The following is a 19,096-nucleotide window of genomic DNA, read 5'->3' as shown; positions in this document are numbered from 1 at the left end:
GGAACTTATTTACAAAACAGATACAGATTCACAAACTTAGAAAACAAACGTGGTTGCCAGGAGGGAAGGATGGGGAGAAGGGATAGTTAGGGAGTTTTAGATGGACATGTACACACTGCTGTATTTAAAATGGATAATCAACAAGGACCTATGGTATAGCACAGGAAAGTCTCCTCAATGTTATGTGGCAGCCTGGATGGGAGGAGAGTTTGGGGGATAATGGATACATGTATATGTATGATCCCTTTGCTGTTCACCTGAAACCATCACATTGTTAATTGGCTATACTCCAATATGAAATAAAAGGTTTAAAAATAATAATAATAAGGATGTACTGAACAAGCCAAAAATCTCAGCTAAATCAACAAGAGCAGGCTGGTTTTAAGGTAGGGATCAACCTACTTACCCTCTTTGTGACCCAATAATCCTGACATCACCTAATTAGGGTACATACTATTATTACCTCCAATTTTCCAGATGAGGAAATGAGGATTTACTAATTTGGCCAAACTCACTGAGCAAGGATATAACAGAGCTAAGATATGTGGTCATATTGGCCTGTGTACTCAAGTCCAACACATCACAGATCTCACCACCCACTGGACAGGCCAAGAGAGGGGAATGAGCCAGCCGGAGTCAGGCAGCTGGTGAGGCACAATGAAGATTAATGAGAAAATGTGGTTTAACCAAATGATGCAAAATCAAACTCTATAAACTGAAGCAACTTTCTCTTTACAACATAAACACCACCAAGAGTCCCCAGGTTGGAACTTTCAAGTAAACCTTGTCCTGTGTTTATGCTTTATAGGTAAGGTCCACGTGGAAGGACAGGAACATTTTTACATGGAAACACAAACTATCCTGGCTGTCCCCCAAGAGGAAGATAAAGAAATGGTGCTGCACGTTGGAACACAGTTTCAGACCCATGTGCAGGTAACAGTATTTTTGGAAAATGAGACTCCAGATGGCTGTGTGACAGAGGCCCTTACAACCAGGCTTTCCCCTCTAAGGGCCTTCTGATGCCTGCACTCACTGCACACTTGCTCTTAGCAGAAGCCCAGAATCGAGGAAATGGGGCAGATGCTTCCCTTAAAGGGCAGACCTTTCAGAGATCTGAAAATCGTGCTGCCTTCCCAAAACAGAGAGCAGAGTCCATCTTTCCCTTCTAACAACTTATAGTGTAAAACCTAATCTCAGGGAGGATAAGTGTAGATACTGCATTTACATTTCCCTTTGTGGTTCTTCTGAGTTGCATCTGGGTGTGAATGTTTTTATAAATCGGTGGTATACGGATAAAGTGATTGCATCTTCAAGACATTTTCAGCCCAGCGCAGCAGCATGTGAATTCCAATCCTGTCCTGGTGGTTGAGATTTAACCTCACCGAGGCAAGTAAAGAAAATCCTCTGACATTCCCCTCTTCTGAAACGTGGAGCTGTAGGTCCTAAAACAGTGGCAGGCACAGAGGATACTTGGCCAGTTCTTCTGGGAGAGGGAGTAATGACAATCTCGCTGAAGGAAGGAGCTGGGGGCTTCCTGGTGGAGCACAGTGAGTTGGTAGCTTGAGGTCCTGAAGGATGGCTAGCCTCAGTAGGTGGAAGAAGCTCCCAGTTGCCATTCGAAGAAATAAACATGTATAACAGAACTAGCAAAACAGCCTATCAGCAGATATTTGATCCAGAGCCCTTGAGAAGACGCTGATGCTGAGTTGGGATGTAGCTGTGGCCTCCACTGTTGCAAATTTTGGAGTGGACAGAGATGGAAATATAGGCTTTGATGCTAATCTGCTACATGATCTCTAACAAGCAGCTGGACATCAATATCTTCTGTAAATTGAGGAATTTGATAAAGATCACCCCTGAGATCTCTTTTGGAAGACCATATGTGGCTCTGGGGTCCAGAGGAATAATATGTATGTCCCAAGATCTATAGTTATTTCCCAACAACATCTTCTGAGATACAATCAGTCATGACAGCAGGCATTTCCCAGGGATAATGGGGCCACTGGGTACTCACAGCCCAAAGCCCATAACCTGGGCAGCATCAAAGACAGGCCCAGTAAAGAGTTTGAATAGATATTTCTCCAAAGAAAGTCTATGAATGACTAATAAGCGCATGAAAAGATGCTCATGTGTGCCCAAATATTAAGTTGCTTCAGTCATGTCTTACTCTGTGCAACCCACCAGGCTCCTTGGGTTCAATTCCTGGTTGGGAAACTAAGATCCCACAAGCCTCACGTGTGTGTGTGTGTGTGTGTGTGTGTGTGTGTGTGTGTGTAAGTCACTTCAGTCATGTCCAACTCTTTGCGAACCTATGGATTATAGCTCACAAGGCGCCTCTGTCCATGGGATTCTCCAGGCAAGAATACTGGAATGGGTTGCCATACCCTTCTCCAGGGGATCTTCCTGACCCAGGGGATCTTCCTGACCCAGGGCTTGAACCCTCATCTCTTAACATCTCCTGCATTGGCAGGCTGGTTTTTTACCACTGGTGCCACCTGGGAAGCTCAGCATCATTAAATCACTGTGTGTGTTTGCACAGTTGCTCAGTCATGTCTGACTCTTTGTGACCCCATGGACTGTAGCCCACCAGGCTCCTCTGTCCATGGGGATTCACCAGGCTAGAATACTAGAGTGGATTGCCATGCCCTTCTCCAAGGGATCTTCCCAACCCAGGGATCGAACCTAGGTCTTCTGCATTGCAAGCAAATTCTTTACTGTCTGAGCCACCAGGGAAGCCCACTAGAAAAATGCAAATGAAAAACACAATAATAGCAGTTCACTAAACAAACAAAGGACAAACAGTAACAAGTGAGAATGTGGAGAAATTAGAACATTTATTCCCAACAACAGAACACGAAAAATGGCAGAGCCACTTTGGAAACAGCTTGGCAGTTTCTCAAGACGGTAAAGATAGAGTGATCACATAACCCAGCAATTTCACAACTAGGTATCTGTCCAATGTGGACTTCCCAGGTGGCTCAGTGATAAAGAACCCACCTGCCAATGCAGGAGATGTGGGTTTGATCCCTGAGTCAGGACGATCCCCTGGAGAAGGAAATGGCAACCCACTTCAGTATGTTTGCCTGGAAAATTTTCCAGGGACAGAGGAGCCTGGCTGTCTATAATCCATGAGGTCGCAAAAGAGTCGGACATGACTTAGCAACTAAATAACAACAAATATTTTCGTTAGGAGTGACTGCTTAATAGATATAAGTGTTCTTTTGAGATGTTTAAAATATTCTAAAATTAGATTACAAAGATGGTTGCATAATTATGTGAATGTTGTTTTTGCTCAATTACTGAATTTCTCTTACTAGGTAGAGAGGAAGTACATGAGTGAGGAAATAAACCAGTAAGTTGCACTTATGTGACTCTGGGAATGTGCCTCTTTCAGGAATACGTGGCTGCAGCACTAAACATCCCAAGGAACAGAGTCGCCTGTCACACAAAAAGAGCTGGAGGAGCATTCGGGGGGAAAGTGAGCAAGCCTGCTCTGCTAGGAGCTGTCAGTGCCGTGGCTGCCAACAAGTAAGAGTTACAGTGGCCGCAGGGCAGATGCTACCTCTGTCCCCCCGGCCCCACACCCCAGCTTTCATCCCACTGATCATGGCCCTTCGTTTCTGAAGGGTATGGTTAACACGTGGGTGCAGGTGCAGAAAAACTGGACCCAGAGCCAGAGGGCCTGGGTGTAACCCCTGCTCTGCCCACTCATTCACAGGATCATCTTGGGCAAGTCACCTTGGTTTCCTCACCAGTGAAGTGGCAAAAGTAATAGCTACCTGTTTCCCAAGGTGGTTGTGTGAAATAAATGTAATCACTATAAATTTTGACTCACTGCACAGATGTAACTTGGGGTTACTTTTATGAGTTGCATTGACTTTCATTCATTTTAATGTTTGTTTCAAATCATTAAAATAAATCAAGCTGAGGTTGGCTGAGTGAAGGGAGGGTCAAAATCCCAACCTAATGAGGGGCATGTTTTTTCATGAAATAAATCAGGTCTGTTGCTGCCTGGAAATGTTCTTTTAGCCTCTGCATGTTCTGGATGAAATAACCAGACTCCAGGAATAACCAAACTTCTGTGAATTAACCTTGTAACTACTAAATTTCACTAAGATATATTCAGTTCAGTTCAGTTCAGTCGCTCAGTCGTGTCCGACTCTTTGCGACCCCATGAATCACAGCACGCCAGGCCTCCCTGTCCATTACCAACTCCCAGAGTTCACTCAGACTCACGTCCATCGAGTCCGTGATGCATCCAGCCATCTCATCCTCTGTCATCCCCTTCTCCTGCCCCCAATCCCTCCCAGCATCAGAGTCTTTTCCAGTGAGTCAACTCTTCGCATGAGGTGGCCAAAGTACTGGAGTTTCAGCTTTAGCATCATTCCTTCCAAAGAAATCCCAGGGCTGATCTCCTTCAGAATGGACTGGTTGGATCTCCTTGCAGTCCAAGGGACTCTCAAGAGCCTTCTCCAACACCGCAGTTCAAAAGCATCAATTCTTCAGCGCTCAGCCTTCTTCACAGTCCAACTCTCACATCCATATGTTACCGCAGGAAGAACCATAGCCTTGACTAGACGGACCTTAGTCGGCAAAGTAATGTCCCTGCTTTTGAATATGCTATCTAGGTTGGTCATAACTTTTCTTCCAAGGAGTGAGCGTCTTTTAATTTCATGGCTGCAGTCACCATCTGCAGTGATTCTGGAGCCCAAAAAATAAAGTCTGACACTATTTCCACTGTTTCCCCATCTATTTCCCATGAAGTGATGGGACCGGATGCCATGATCTTCGTTTTCTGAATGTTGAGCTTTAAGCCAACTTTTTGACTCTCCTCTTTCACTTTCATCAAGAGGCTTTTTAGTTCCTCTTCACTTTCTTCCATAAGGGTGGTGTCATCTGCATATCTGAGGTTATTGATATTTTCTCCCGGCAATCTTGATTCCAGCTTGTGCTTCTTCCAGTCCAGCATTTCTCATGATGTACTCTGTAGACATACTCCTTTTCCTATTTGGAACCAAACTGTTGTTCCATGTCCAGTTCTAACTGCTGCTTCCTGACCTGCATTCAGGACAAACCTAACTTACCCATGGTTATTGCGCCAAAAAGAAAGACTATGAATGTTCCAGCTCTTTGGCACTTCCCAACAATAGAGAAGACTATCCAGTAAGTACAGGTGTGTAGGCCTTGGGAGCACTCCCACAGAAGTGGGAGGAGTGTTCACTAGGCACTTTAAAAAGGAAGAGTGAATGCAGCCAGGAGAGGTTGACAAACGATCGGTTCTTAACCCTTTCAGCCTCCACATCCCACTTATGACAAATATATTATCCCCCTTTTAATGTCCCTGGATGAAATTCATAATAGTATAACCTGCTTACACATATAATTGCAAAATAATCATACAATTCCTTGATGTAACATAAAAAGAAATAAAAAGGAAGGAAACTTAACCAAATAATATGTTATTTCAATATCTGAATTCTCAGATGTAACTAAACCAAAATGATTACAGTAATAGGGGTTCTTTTCCCACATTTTAATACCCCCACAAATTTTCAAAATGTTAAGGCCTGCAACTACCCCCAACCCCACATTGAGAAACCACGAAACTGGATTCTCTTAAGCCTTCTTTCTTTATTTCAATGCATCTCCCCCATCATGAAGCATCCAGCAGATTAACAGAGTCATCTCCTACAGGACTGGCCGCCCAATACGGTTCATTCTGGAACGTGGTGATGACATGTTGATAACTGCTGGCCGCCACCCGCTGCTCGGAAAATACAAAGTGAGTGACAGCAACAATTTCAGGGAAGTGCTTAAAACACTGTCCAGTGATAACCAACCTATAGTACAGACAAGTTACTAAGTTCTGTGCCACTTGAAAGGGACATTGGGATGCTGCCTAAAACTGATCAGAACTTCCTGTTGCGTTCATGATCTACTTGGGCACCATCCTCGGTGTTCCTCTGGTGACTTTCACATCAAACCATGAGCAAAGCTGGGTATAGATCGACAGCTGTGATCAGACGTGTTTGTGTACAGCATGATCTGGTTGTAAAGGACTGTTGAGAAAACGGTTTACTTGTTCTATCACTTTTCAGATTGGATTCATGAACAACGGGGTGATCAAAGCTGCTGATATTGAATATTATATCAATGGCGGATGCACTCCTGATGAGTCTGAGCTGGTAAATAGGAAATACACCTTTCCCATAAGTTACCATTGCAATGTTCTTCTTATGAATGATCATCATACAAATTAGACAAATTCTGTGAAGCATTTTAGTTAGAGATGACATTTGGATAAGTGGTTTTGAATACTTGATAGATATGAAGTTTTGTATTGTTCTGCCTTAACTCAGGTGATGGAGTTCATGGTGCTGAGAAGTGAAAATGCATATTATATTCCTAATTTCCGGTGTCGAGGTAGACCTTGCAAAACAAATTTGCCATCCAACACTGCTTTCCGAGGATTTGGCTTCCCCCAGGCCATAGTGGTCGGTGAAGCTTATATAACTGCTGTGGCTTCTCAGTGTAACTTAACCCCTGAACAGGTAAGTCATCAGTCAGAACACCCTAACAAAATTCTGACATCGTTGGTTCAAATATATGTTGAATATCTATGTATATTAATAGATGATGTCAGCTTCTAGTCTTGAGGTGTCTGGTGCTAAAGAACCCATCTGCCAGTGCAGGAGACGTGGTTTCATTCCTGTGTACCAAGTCAATCATACAACTTATTAACCAAAACAACAAACAGCACTTCTGATTTTGTGGATATGCACAAAATGCATAATATGCACTTCTGGTCTAGACCAGCTCAACTAGAGTTTTATAGTCTAAACACAGTCTAAGCTGGCATGTTACATGGTCCTTGGGCTGATTAGTCTAGGGGATGTCTCAGCTGGGAAGGCTGTCTCTGCTTCACGCAGTTTCTCACCCTTAGGGAGGCTAGCCCAGATCAGTTCTCAAGGTGGCTCAGAGAATGAGTAGCAAGAATGTGGCAAGCCCTAGTGCACCAACACTTTTCAAGTCTCTGCCTATATTGTCCCATTGGCCAAACAAGTCTCATGGCCAATCCCAGAGTTGGTATGAAGCATCCAAGGGCATGAATAGAGAAAGTGGAATATTATGGCCATGTATACAAGCATTCTAGACAGTTCAAGATTTTGAGGAATTAATCTGAGAATGATTAAGAATAAGGAAAACCTGTGTATGAGTAAAAGGCTGTGGGATCAGAAGAATTTTGTCTCAGCACTAACAAACCTTGGGACAGAGTTCATAATAACAGTACCTGCTATTGCTCAGAGTGGTAAAGTTAACTGAGGAAATGCACTTAACCTACAACCTGGAGCATATGAAGTGTTCAATAGTGGTTTCTATTATTATTATCATTAAGTTTATACATGTATGTTTGCACTTACATATCCATAGCCATTTCAATACTTGTTTTGTTTTTCAGAAAGACTTTCTTCATCTCAGGTATATTGCAGAAATGCTTGCCTCACGTCAACAATAAACATATAGCCTTGAAATTCACTTTATTTCCCTGTCTTTCAGGTTAAAGAAATAAACATGTATAAGAGAACTAGCAGAACAGCCCATAAGCAGACATTTAATCCTGAGCCCTTGAGAAGATGCTGGGAAGAATGTCTGGAGAAGTCTTCCTTCTCTGCTAGGAAACTGGCTGCCGAGGAATTTAACAAAAAGAACCGCTGGAAGAAGAGGGGGCTTGCCGTGGTCCCCATGAAATTTACAGTTGGGATGCCCACAACCTTCTACAATCAGGTGAGGTCAAGACGGGCGTCCCTGGCAGACAGACATGATTGTCTCTCACAATCATGTGTGAGGAGGGATGGTCCCCTCCAGGGAGAGAAAGAAATGGGGCACTTTCCTATAGCAGGAAACACAGTGGATTTAGGCAAATGTTGGAAACCATTGGTATCGGAGCAGACCTGGGGCAATGCAGTCCCAGGGACCTTAGAAACAATCAACAGATAAAGTCCAGCTCAGGGGGTTAGGCCTTGGACTGGGCCCCGAAAGTGAATATTAGAGTATGGCATCAAATTTCAAATCCATGAGAGAACTGGAGGAAATAAGGATCCCTTCCTCTCTTTTCTAATTTCTCAATGACCACAGTCATTTGAAAGTAAGAGATTTCAAAAACACACGAGAATAGAGCTCTCCTATCCGTACGGAACCTGGAATTCCTATATTGAGGCTCAGTGACTACAATCCCTCCTTTTTAATTCCACCTTAAACAGTTTTTCATAGAGTTCTTATTCCTGATTTTTTTCTTTTGGCTTCTATTCCCATCAATCTCTGAAATATTCTCATAACCAAACCCATACAAAGACAGGTGCCCTTACTGGTATGAATGAGTTTTGGCCAAGCTGTCTTTTATTAAAACTACCTTTGATATACGCTCTTCCTCAGAGTCTACTAACAAGGTAGAAAGGCAAGTAAGAAGGGGGAGGGAAGGTCAGGAGACTTTGGAGCAGATGTTCAGTCTTTCCCCCAGGTAGTATCTCTCAAGCCAGAATAACAGATCTCCTTTAAAGGAAAACAAACGTATTCTTGTGGACTTTCAATGGTTGCTTATTATTTTTTTAAATATTTTTAACTGTGTGTAACCACAGAACAAAGAATAAGCTTCTTATAGTTCTTATGCTTTAATAAAATACAAATTTGTAAAATTAATAAAAATAGTACTGATAAATTCCAATAATGTTCAGAATAGTAACACTAACTTAATGTGGTAAATTATGTTGCTTTTCTAAATTAAATCCTCACTTACAAAATGATGATGGCTCTGTTGCCACTGCACAAGGCGTTTTGTATGCCAAACATGGCCAATTATCCCAATCACCTGAGAGGTTTTTAAAAAATGGGTATTTGAACTCCAAGTTCAACCTTCTGCTGAATTGGAATTTCCATAATGGGGCCCACACCCTCCCCCACCATGATTCTTAAGGTCAGTAGCATTGGGAAATTATTACAACATCCTGACTTTCTTCCAGCTCTTCTAGTATCCAGGGCGGGTTGTGCCTGGAAATTGACTTATCCAAGTTCCCATTTGTTTTTAAAATTAATCTTCATGTTTAGGAAGGAACAAACAATAGAGTATTGTGCAGGTTGGGGCTTTGGAGACGCAACACGCAAACCAACCACACAATGCCTCCAGTGGGCAGGACACATGTGGGAATGCGGCTAAGCCACACTTCATGCCTCTGCACTAGTGTTTGCAAGCCTGGGGCTTATTGACAGGGCTTGTCTGTAGCTATCTGTAAAGGCTTTCCTCTCCAGTATAAACAATGAGAGGTTGGCTCATTGAAGTAAAGCCATTCATCGGGTAACCTCAGCTAAACTCATGGCAACACTTGGCTACGTCAGTGTCCAAACTGGTATTATAATTACTGTCCCCAGGCTGCTGCTCTTGTCCACATCTATCTCGATGGATCTGTCTTGGTGAGTCACGGTGGCTGTGAACTGGGACAAGGCCTTCACACCAAAATGATCCAGGTGAGATACGTATCCCTTCTCTCCACTGTGGAAGAGCATCGCTGGACCTCAACCTTGTCTGCCTGTGCTGTCCTAAACTAGGTGTCCTAGGGTGACTGTACTGCTGCGTAGCTACCGCGAAAGAGGCATAAATGAAAACAGATTCTTCGCTAGGCCACAAAGAAAACCGCGTCTGCTTCACAGTGCCATTTAAAATCTTCCGAATTATATAATCAACATATGAAATCACCAATGTCCCCTTAAATGTTCATCAGTACAGGGTAGCCAGGTTTTATACTCAGTTCAAAAAAAGAATTAAAAGGTTTTTAACTTGTGGGGAGGGAGAATTAAAGTCAATGAAATAAATAGTATTTTTCTTCTGCTCCTGGCAGGTGGCGAGTCGTGAACTGAACATCCCTGAGTCGTATATTCACCTGTCTGAGACGAACACCACCACGGTTCCCAATGCGACCTTCACAGCTGGCTCAATGGGGGCAGACATCAACGGGAAGGCCGTGCAGGTGACTTTTTTTCATTTCTCAGTCACCCAGGGCACTGTGCTGGAAGGGATCTTGTCCCATCCCTTCTTTTATGGAATATGAAACTGAGGCCAAGAAGGATTAAGCAAGTGGTTCTAGATCTCTCAGCTAATCACTGGCAGAACCAAGACTCCAAGTGGTTCCAGCTCCCTCTGTGGGCTTCTCTCCTCTCCCTTGAATAAAATCTACCTCTAATTGTTCTAATAACTCTAAGATCACTTAAAATCCATTTTGGGGGGCTTTGCCGCATGGCATGCAAGATCTTATTTCAAGTAGGGATTGAAACCATATGCCCTTGCTGTGGAAGCGCAGAGTCCTAACCACTGGACCACCAGGAAAGTCCCCATTGGTCTCTTTTATCTCATTTCAGTAATTTAAATGTCCAATCCAAAATTCCAAAATGTACTTTAAATTCCACTGTCTTTGCTACTTCCCAGCTTGGGCCTGCAGGCAGAAAGGGGCAGGCATGGCTTCTCTCCATTTCTCTCCCTACCCTTTCCCCCCTGCCACCATCCCCTTTTCAATCTAGAGATTAGAGGTTAGCCAGAGTTGGAAGGCAGGGCAACAGAAATTATTTCATAACAGTTATAGAGTCACCAAAAAATACATACAAGAATAAGATTGCTTTCAAAAATCAGTGAGTAAAGTACAGCTTACAACATGAAAACTTCGTTTATTAATAGAACTATGTGGATATTCCTGGGCCACCTTTGAGACAAAATAAAATCCTTCATCTGAAGTCTAAAAATGTAGTTCTCAAAACGAAGCCTTCCCACACACTGCCTTCCACTGTCTGATTTGCACAGAGCTGTGTTCAGCAGATCCAGAGAGAGCTACTTGGGAGGAAAGGAGGGGCAGTTTGTCACCCAGTTGCCATCAGGCCTCCTACAGTTTTGCAGTGGGCTTCCATGGTAGGTTGATTACGAAGAGCTTTCAAGGTTCACAGCTTCCCAAGGCTCTAGACTATTTGTCAGCCAACCATCATGCCAGATTTTCAAAAGAATCATGTGGAGCAGATGCTGGGGCTTCATTGGCTGCCAAGAAGACAGTGGCTCTAGCCCTGGTGTAAATAGGCTGTCCATTGGCTGAGGAAAGTGAAGTTGTTAATTTCAGAACACCAGAATTCTTTTTTAAATCTCAAGTCATTTATATGGGAGTAAACCTGCCTCTTGAGAAACTTATATGCAGGTCAGGAAGCAACAGTTAGAAGTGGACATGGAACAACAGACTGGTTCCAAATAGGAAAAGGAGTACATCAAGGATGAATATTGTCACCCTGCCTATTTAACTTATATGCAGAGTACATCCTGAGAAACGCTGGGCTGGAAGAAGCACAAGCTGGAATCAAGATTGCCGGGAGAAATATCAGTAACCTCAGATATGCAAATGACACCACCCTTATGGCAGAAACTGAAGAGGAACTAAAAAGCCTCTTGATGAAAATGAAAGAGGAGAGTGAAAAAGTTGGCTTAAAGCTCAACATTCAGAAAACGAAGATCATGGCATCTGGTCCCATCACTTCATGGCAAATAGATGGGGAAACAGTGGAAACAGTGTCAGACTTTATTTTTGGGGGCTCCAAAATCACTGTGGATGGTAACTGCAGCCATGAAATTAAAAGACGCTTACTCCTTGGAAGAAAAGTTATGACCAACCTAGATAGCATATTCAAAAACAGAGACATTACTTTGCCAACAAAGGTCCGTCTAGTCAAGGCTATGGTTTTTCCAGTGGTCATGTATGGATGTGAGAGTTGGACGGTGAAGAAAGCTGAGCGCCGAAGAATTGATGCTTTTGAACTGTGGTGTTGGAGAAGACTCTTGAGAGTCCCTTGGACTGCACAGGAGCACGTGGTTAGGGTGCCAGTAAGGGGAAGAACAGCTGAGCTTCAGACAGGCAGGATCTCTGACACTCATGTTTGTCTTGAATGCGGCACTCTTGTAGAAGGTATCCCTTGGTAATGAGGTCAGTATTGAAAATTGAATGAGCCAGCAAAGGCAGATAAATGAAAACAGGGATCTCCCTGATACTCGAAAAGCCAGAGGACATTTCCCAAAGACGAGAAGACAGAACAGAAGAAACAGAAACCAAGAGAGGGTGTGAGCGGGGCTCTGAGTCTGAGAGGAGTAACTGAGGGCAGACAAGTAAACAGATTTGCATTTGAATTGAGTGGAAGCCAAGCTGAGGCCCACCGACACCTGGGGATCAGTAGGGGTAATCTTAAGGGTCTGAGATTTCATCTCAATAATTTTTATTTTCATGTCAATGAAAATCTTTGAACAATTAAAGCAAGCATATTTTGCATCATCAGAATGACCACTTTATAAGTGGAGTATTGCCACGAGATCTCTTTGTCAACATTTGGGACCAAGGTAACAATAGCAGAGATAGACTTGATATATGAATGATGTTTCCTGGCCCAGTGAATAGCAAATGATGGCAAAGTATGAAGTGCAAAATAAAAATCCATAGCAATTTAAATAAGAGAGAAAATTGATCCGTCAATTGGCATGCACTAGGCACGTGAACTCCGAAGTATGTATGCCTCAGCACTCCAGACCTTTCTTCATTCCAAGCAGCACTTTAGCTTCAGAAAAACAAGATCAGCAACCCACTAAATTAATGTTATTCTGAATTTTATTGGTCTATAGATTGGTTTGCACGCTTTGTTGTTTTATTTTTGCTTTAGAGTTATCAAAGAGCTATAACTATACACAGGCTCTAACTTTATGTTAACACATATTTAAACAAGATGATGATAAAAATAATTTTCAGTCAACACCTCAGGAGCCACAAGGATGTCTGTCTCCCTCTGAGGGGTTCCATCTGTGAATCACGTTTAAGAAGCCCTGCCCAAAGGACTAGGAATCAGGTTCTCAAAACCGATTGTCTACATTTGAATTGAGTATTTTGCTGTTCCCTGAGGCCTTCATTTCTGATATTTCAAATATTTCTTTTTAGAATGCCTGCCAAATTCTTAAAGCCAGTCTTCAGCCAGTCATCAGGAAAAACCCTAAGGGAAAGTGGGAGGAGTGGGTAAGTGTTCTCTTTATCACTCCTGCCCGGAAAAGGGCAGATACACCCAGGTGGGCCAAATCCTGCGTGCACGGACCAGTTTGTGGTGCCCTTTCAAGAACAAAACATTTCTTAACATTACTTCTGCTTTCCAAAAGAGTAAGAGATGTCTGTGTTCACTGCAACGTGACTTTATTCCAGAGCCCAGTCTCTCACAGAGCACGATGGCAGCGTAAGTAATGTGTCAGTCACTCAGTTGTGTCTCTTTGTGACCCCATGGACTGTAGCCCACCAGGTTCCTCTGTCCATGGAATTATCCAGGCCAGAATACTGGAGTGAGTTGCTATTTCCTTCTCCAAGGGATCTTCTCTACCCAGAGATAGAACCCAGGTTTCCTGCCTTGCAGTCAGATTCTTTACCATCTGAGCCTCCAAGGGAGTGACGATGACAGCATAGGGTCTAAACTGAAACACCCAGTATTGCTGCCCTGACCGTCACTGCCCAGGTGCCCTGCGCCTGTCCCCTGGCGCCTCAAGGCCTTGGCTTTCTCACCAGAGCAATGGAGATGATAGCAGTCCTAATATCAAGAGATTACTCTATTGTAATAACTTTATAATAATTATTTAATTAATATAATTATATTAAATATAATAAGCTATATTTAATTAATATAATGATTAATTATTTTGTTTTTATTATTATAGCCATTAGTAGTATTATTCCCAGCCCCACCCAGTTTATTCCAGGAGGGAAGCTGACATAATACACTGAGACAGCCATTCAAATTATTTGGGAAAAAGTCAGGGTAAGCATACATACATGAAAAAAAAAAAGAATACATACATGCATATACACATATACATGTAGGTGGCTCAGAGGTTAAAGCATCTGCCTCCAGTGCAAGAGACCCGGATTTTATCCCTGGGTCTGGAAGATCCCCTGGAGAAAGAAATGGCAATCCACTCCAGTATTCTTGCCTGGAGAATCCCATGGATGGAGAAGCCTAGTAGGTTACAGTCCACGGGTCGCAAAGCGTCAGACACGACTGAGCGACTTCACCTCACCTTATATGTTTGTATAAAAATGGATATACGTACCTGTGTGCGTCCAGTGTGCACACATATGTAAGCGCATGAATGCGGCCTAGCCCGTTTTCTAATTTAAAAAGCTAAAAAGGGTGCAAAAAATAATAAACTTCATACTACAATCTCAAAAAATAGAGTCCCGGAGTATAGCCAGCAGCTGCCTTTAAGCGCCTCCCTTGGAAAGCCTGACCTGTGGCTTGTATGGGCGTGAGTCTCACTCCAGGGGAACACAGATACAGAGCTCAGTGCAAACCAGAAGCAAGCCCCTCATGGAAGGCCTTTCTCGTTGCTTTCCCCAGACTTTTATTTCTTTGTAACCAATCATCTCTTCCAGATTTCGGAAGCCTACGAAGAATCCATCAGTCTCTCCACTACTGGATATTTCAAGTAAAGGACATTCTTGTTTTGGCTTAGATTCCACTTAGGCAAGGATGGTGTGCGCTCAGCTATCTGACCAAGTGCTCTGAGAGCCCTGGAGCTCTTCTGGGCCCCTTGTCAACCCTCAGCCCTGGGTCATGGGGTGTGAAGGGAGGTGGGGGAGGGCCAAGGATTCCCAGAGGCCTCCATGCTATTAACCAACCAGAAGGGACACCGTAGCTCCCTAAGTGCCACTCTGGCCATGCCAGCAACCGTGCACTGGAGGGCAGGGTTGGGACACCAGTGGGCCTTCTCCCACGTCTGCGGCGGTTCTCTTGCAGCTCTGATCACTACCACCCCACTCTCAGGAAATGGGAAGAGAGGCATCAGCCCCAGGGTGGGTGCTCTCTTCATCTCCAGGACCCAGAGCTCAGCGGGCATTCAGTCCACTAGTGGGGAAAATGCCTTTTCTTTTCATTCCTGACTTCTCTTCTCAGAGGCTACCAGACAAATATGGACTGGAAGAAGGGGGAAGGTGACGCTTTCCCATATTTTGTTTATGGAGCATCCTGTTCCGAGGTTGAAGTCGACTGTCTCACAGGGGCTCATAAGGTAAAGAGTGACGTTTGTGTTCACCATCTTCACAAACATTGTTTTCTGTGTATAAAGATTCTCCCAGTGGGAGAACCAGGGACAGATACATAATTTGAGTCCAGATCTATTTTAAGTAAACAGCATTTCCCATTGTGCATTTTCTCTCATGTGTTTTCAGCTCCTTAGGACTGACATCTTCATGGATGCTGCTTTCAGCATAAACCCAGCTGTGGACATTGGACAGGTGTGTGATACCAGAGCCGCTGCCACAGAGGCTTTTGGTCGGTTCCCTTTAGAAAATTCTTTCCCAGAGTCCTCTAAATGTTGTTTATGCCTGATACAAGTATTCTACAATATGTAGTATATACTGCACACACAAATAGATAAGATATTGGAAGAATATTCAAGAAAAAGTTCTTTTCTTCAGTGGTTGCCTTTATAGCAGGAATATGTATGATTTCTAATTTAGCCTCAGTTCTGTTCAGTTCAGTTGCTCAGTTGCGTCTGACTCTTTGTGACCCCATGGACTGCAGCGCACCAGGCTTCCCTCTCCATAACCAACTCCCAGAGCTTGTTCAAATTCATGTCCATCAAGTTGGTGATGCCATCCAACCATCTCATCCTCTGTCATCCCCTTCTCCTCCTGTCCTCAATCTTTGCCAGCATCAGGGTCTTTTCAGATGAGCCAGTTTTTCGCATCAGGTGGACAGTGTATTGGAGTTTCAGCTTCAGCATCAGTCCTTCCGATGAATATTCAGGACTGATTTCCTTTAGAATAGACTGGCTTGATCTTGCAGTCCAAGGGACTCTCAAGAGTCTTCTCCATCAAGGATCAATTCTTCGGCACTCAGCTTTCTTTATGATCCAACTCTCACATCCATACATGACTACTAGAAAAACCGTAGCTTTGATTATATGGACCTTTGTCAGCAAAGTAGTATCTCTGCTTTTTAATATGCTGTCTAGGTCATAGTTTTTCTTCCAAGGAGAAAGCGTCTTTTAATTTCATGGCTGCAGTCACCATCTGCAATGATTTTGGAGCCTGAGAAAATAGTCTGTCACTGTTTCCATTGTTTCCATGAAGTGATGGGACCAGATGCCATGATCTTTGCTTTTTGAATGTTGAGTTTTAAGCCAGCTTTTTCACTCTCCTCTTTCACTTTCACTAAGAGGCTCTTTAGTTCCTCTTCACTTTCTGTCCTAAAGGTGGTGTCATCTGCATATCTGAGGTTATTGATATTTCTCCCAGCAATCTGATTCCAGCTTGTGCTTCATCCAGCCTGGCATTTCGCATGATGTAGTCTGCATATAAGTTAAATAAGCAAGCTACAGTATACAGCCTTAACATACTTCTTTCCCAATTTGGAACCAGTCCATTGTTCCATGTCCAATTTTAACTGTTGCTTCTTGATCTGCCTACATATTTCTCAAGGCAGGTAAGGTGGTGTGGTATTCCCATCTTTTGAGGAATTTTCCAGTTTGTTGTGATCCACACAGTCCAAGGCTTTAGCATAGTCAATGAAGCAGAAGAAAATGTTTTTCTGGAATTCTTTTGCTTTTTTGATGATCCAACGGATGTTGGCAATTTGATCTCTGGTTTCTCTGCCTTTTCTAAATCCAGCTTGAACATCTAGAAGTTTTTGGTTCATGTATTGTTGCAGCCTAGCTTGGAGAATTTTGAGCATTACCTTGCTAGCATATGAGATGAGTACAATTGTGTGGTAGTTTAAACATTCTTTGACATTGCCTTTCTTTGGAATTGGGATGAATACTGACCTTTTCCAGGCCTGTGGCCACTGCTGAGTTTTCCAGATTTGCTGGCATATTGAATGAGCACTTTCACAGCATCATCTTTCAGGATTTGAAACAGCTCAGTTGGAATTCCATTACCTCCACTAGCTTTGTTCATAGTGATGCTTCCTAAGGCCCACTTGACTTCACATTCCAGGATGTCTGGTTCTAGATGAGTGATCACACCGTCATGGTTATCTGAGTCATTAAGATCTTTTTTGTACAGTTCTTCTGTGTATTCTTGCCACCTCTTCTTAATATCTTCTGCTTCTGTTAGGTCCATACTGTTTCTGTCCTTAATTGTACCCATCTTTGCATGAAATGTTCCCTTGGTAACTCTAATTTTCCTGAAGAGATCTGCTAAGAGACCTTGAAGCGACTGCTGCTAAGTCGTTTCAGTCATGTCCAACTCTGTGTGACCCCATAGACAGCAGCCCACCAGGCTCCTCTGTCCACGGAATTCTCCAGGCAAGAATACTGGAGTGGGTTGCCATTTCCTTCTCCCTGAAGAGATCTCTAGTCTTTCCCATTCTGTTGTTTTCCTCTATTTCTTTGTATGGATCACTTAAGAAGACTTTCTTATCTCTCCTCGCTATTCTTTGGCAGCCTGCATGCAGATGGGTATATCTTTCCTTTTCTCCTTTGCCTTTAGCGTCTCTTCTTTTCTCAGCTGTTTGTAAGGCCTCCTCAGACAGCCACTTTGCCTTCGCATTTCTTTTCCTTGGGGATAGTTTTGATCACTATTTTCTGTACAATGTTATGAACCCCCATCTGTAGTTCTTCGGGCACTCTATCAGATCTAATCCCTTGAATCTATTTGTCCCTTCCACTGTATAATCATAAGGGATTTGATTTAGGTCACACCTGAATAGTCTAGTGGTTTTCGCTACTTTCTTCAATTTAAGTATGAATTTTGCAATAAGGAGTTCATGATCTGAGTCACAGTCCTCAGTGGACATTAATATGTTCATAATTAGGAACATTATATAAATACCTAATAGAAAGGTACAACAGTGTTCATATTAATATTGGTTTTAAGTAGACCACATTGTAGCAAAATATAAGGGAAAAAGAGATGCTTAAAGTTTTTCCCCTCTTGCTGAATTTCTGATTTTTATCTCACAAATAAAATGAACATGACCAAAGGCTTTTTAAATTTAGAGTTAAAACCTTTCCAGCCATTTGCATAACTTTGCTTTTTTCCTAGCCTGTTACTCACAGTGTGTTCCCACAAACCAGCAGCATCAGCCCACCGGAAACCTACCAATCAGCCCCAGGTGATAGGGAGTCGGCTAGTGCCATTCCACACCTGAGGAACAGTCTACACAGGCTGAGCAGCTTGGCTTCACGCCCAACACACCTGCGGTGCTTTCATATGCAAACAGCTTCCCACTGTACTAAGTCCTAGGAGACTGGTTTATATAGATTGATGTACTTTATAAGAGATGGGCCACTGGGTATATCTCAAAATGTGATCCTCAGAGTCTGCAACAGAAGACCTGTAGAGTTTATTGGAAATGAGGATCCCTGGCCCACCCAGGTCCAGACTAGCTCCATCATAACCTTGCTAGGCTGGGACTGGATTCCCCACATTTTTAAAAAATTACTTATTATAATTGGAGACTAATTACCTTACAGCATTGTGGTGGTTTTTGCCATACATTGGCATGAATCAGCCACGTCTGTACATGTGGCCCCCATCCTGAGCCCCCCTCCCTCCTCCCGCCCCATCCCATCCCTCTGGGTTGTCCCAGTGCACCGGCTTTGAGTGCCCTGTTTCATGCATCGAACTTGGACTGGTCATCTATTTCACATATGGTAATACACATGTTTCAATGCTATTCTCTCATATCATCCCACCCTTGCCTTCTTCCACAGAGTCCAAAAGTCTGTTCTTTATATCTGTATCTTTTTTGCTGTCTCACATATAGGGTTATTGTTACCATCTTTCTAAATTCCATGTATATGCGTTAATATATTGTATTGGTGTTTCTCTTTCTGACTCACTTCACTCTGTATAATAGGCTCCAGTTTCATCCACCTCATTAGAACTGATTCAAATGTGTTCTTTTTAATAACTGAGTAATATTCCATTGTGTATATGTACCACAGCTTTCTTACCCATTCATCTGTCTATGGACATCTAGGTTGTTTCCATGTCCTGATTAACGTAAACAGTGCTGCAATGAGCATTGGGGTACATGCGTCTCTTTTAAT

At 43.0% G+C, this 19,096-nt stretch overlaps 1 protein-coding gene across 1 annotated transcript in view; it reads left to right on the top strand.

Annotated features, from left to right (window-relative positions):
- LOC102171556 (aldehyde oxidase 4) overlaps window positions 1-19,096 on the top strand; it is a 67,803-nt gene that overhangs the window by 42,146 nt on the left and 6,561 nt on the right. The window contains exons 21-32 of the mRNA XM_018061126.1: window positions 809-933; window positions 3,395-3,528; window positions 5,695-5,782; window positions 6,099-6,185; window positions 6,360-6,551; window positions 7,558-7,785; window positions 9,424-9,519; window positions 9,891-10,019; window positions 12,999-13,073; window positions 14,472-14,524; window positions 14,992-15,106; window positions 15,267-15,332. Coding sequence (XP_017916615.1) covers window positions 809-933; window positions 3,395-3,528; window positions 5,695-5,782; window positions 6,099-6,185; window positions 6,360-6,551; window positions 7,558-7,785; window positions 9,424-9,519; window positions 9,891-10,019; window positions 12,999-13,073; window positions 14,472-14,524; window positions 14,992-15,106; window positions 15,267-15,332 — 1,388 coding nt within the window. The remainder of the gene's footprint in view (window positions 1-808; window positions 934-3,394; window positions 3,529-5,694; window positions 5,783-6,098; window positions 6,186-6,359; window positions 6,552-7,557; window positions 7,786-9,423; window positions 9,520-9,890; window positions 10,020-12,998; window positions 13,074-14,471; window positions 14,525-14,991; window positions 15,107-15,266; window positions 15,333-19,096) is intronic.

Source organism: Capra hircus, chromosome 2 (assembly GCF_001704415.2).
Source record: "Capra hircus breed San Clemente chromosome 2, ASM170441v1, whole genome shotgun sequence".
Classification (NCBI taxonomy): Eukaryota; Metazoa; Chordata; class Mammalia; order Artiodactyla; family Bovidae; genus Capra; species Capra hircus.
Note: the sequence above shows the minus strand (reverse complement) of the source record. Positions and strands in the feature narration are given on the sequence as shown.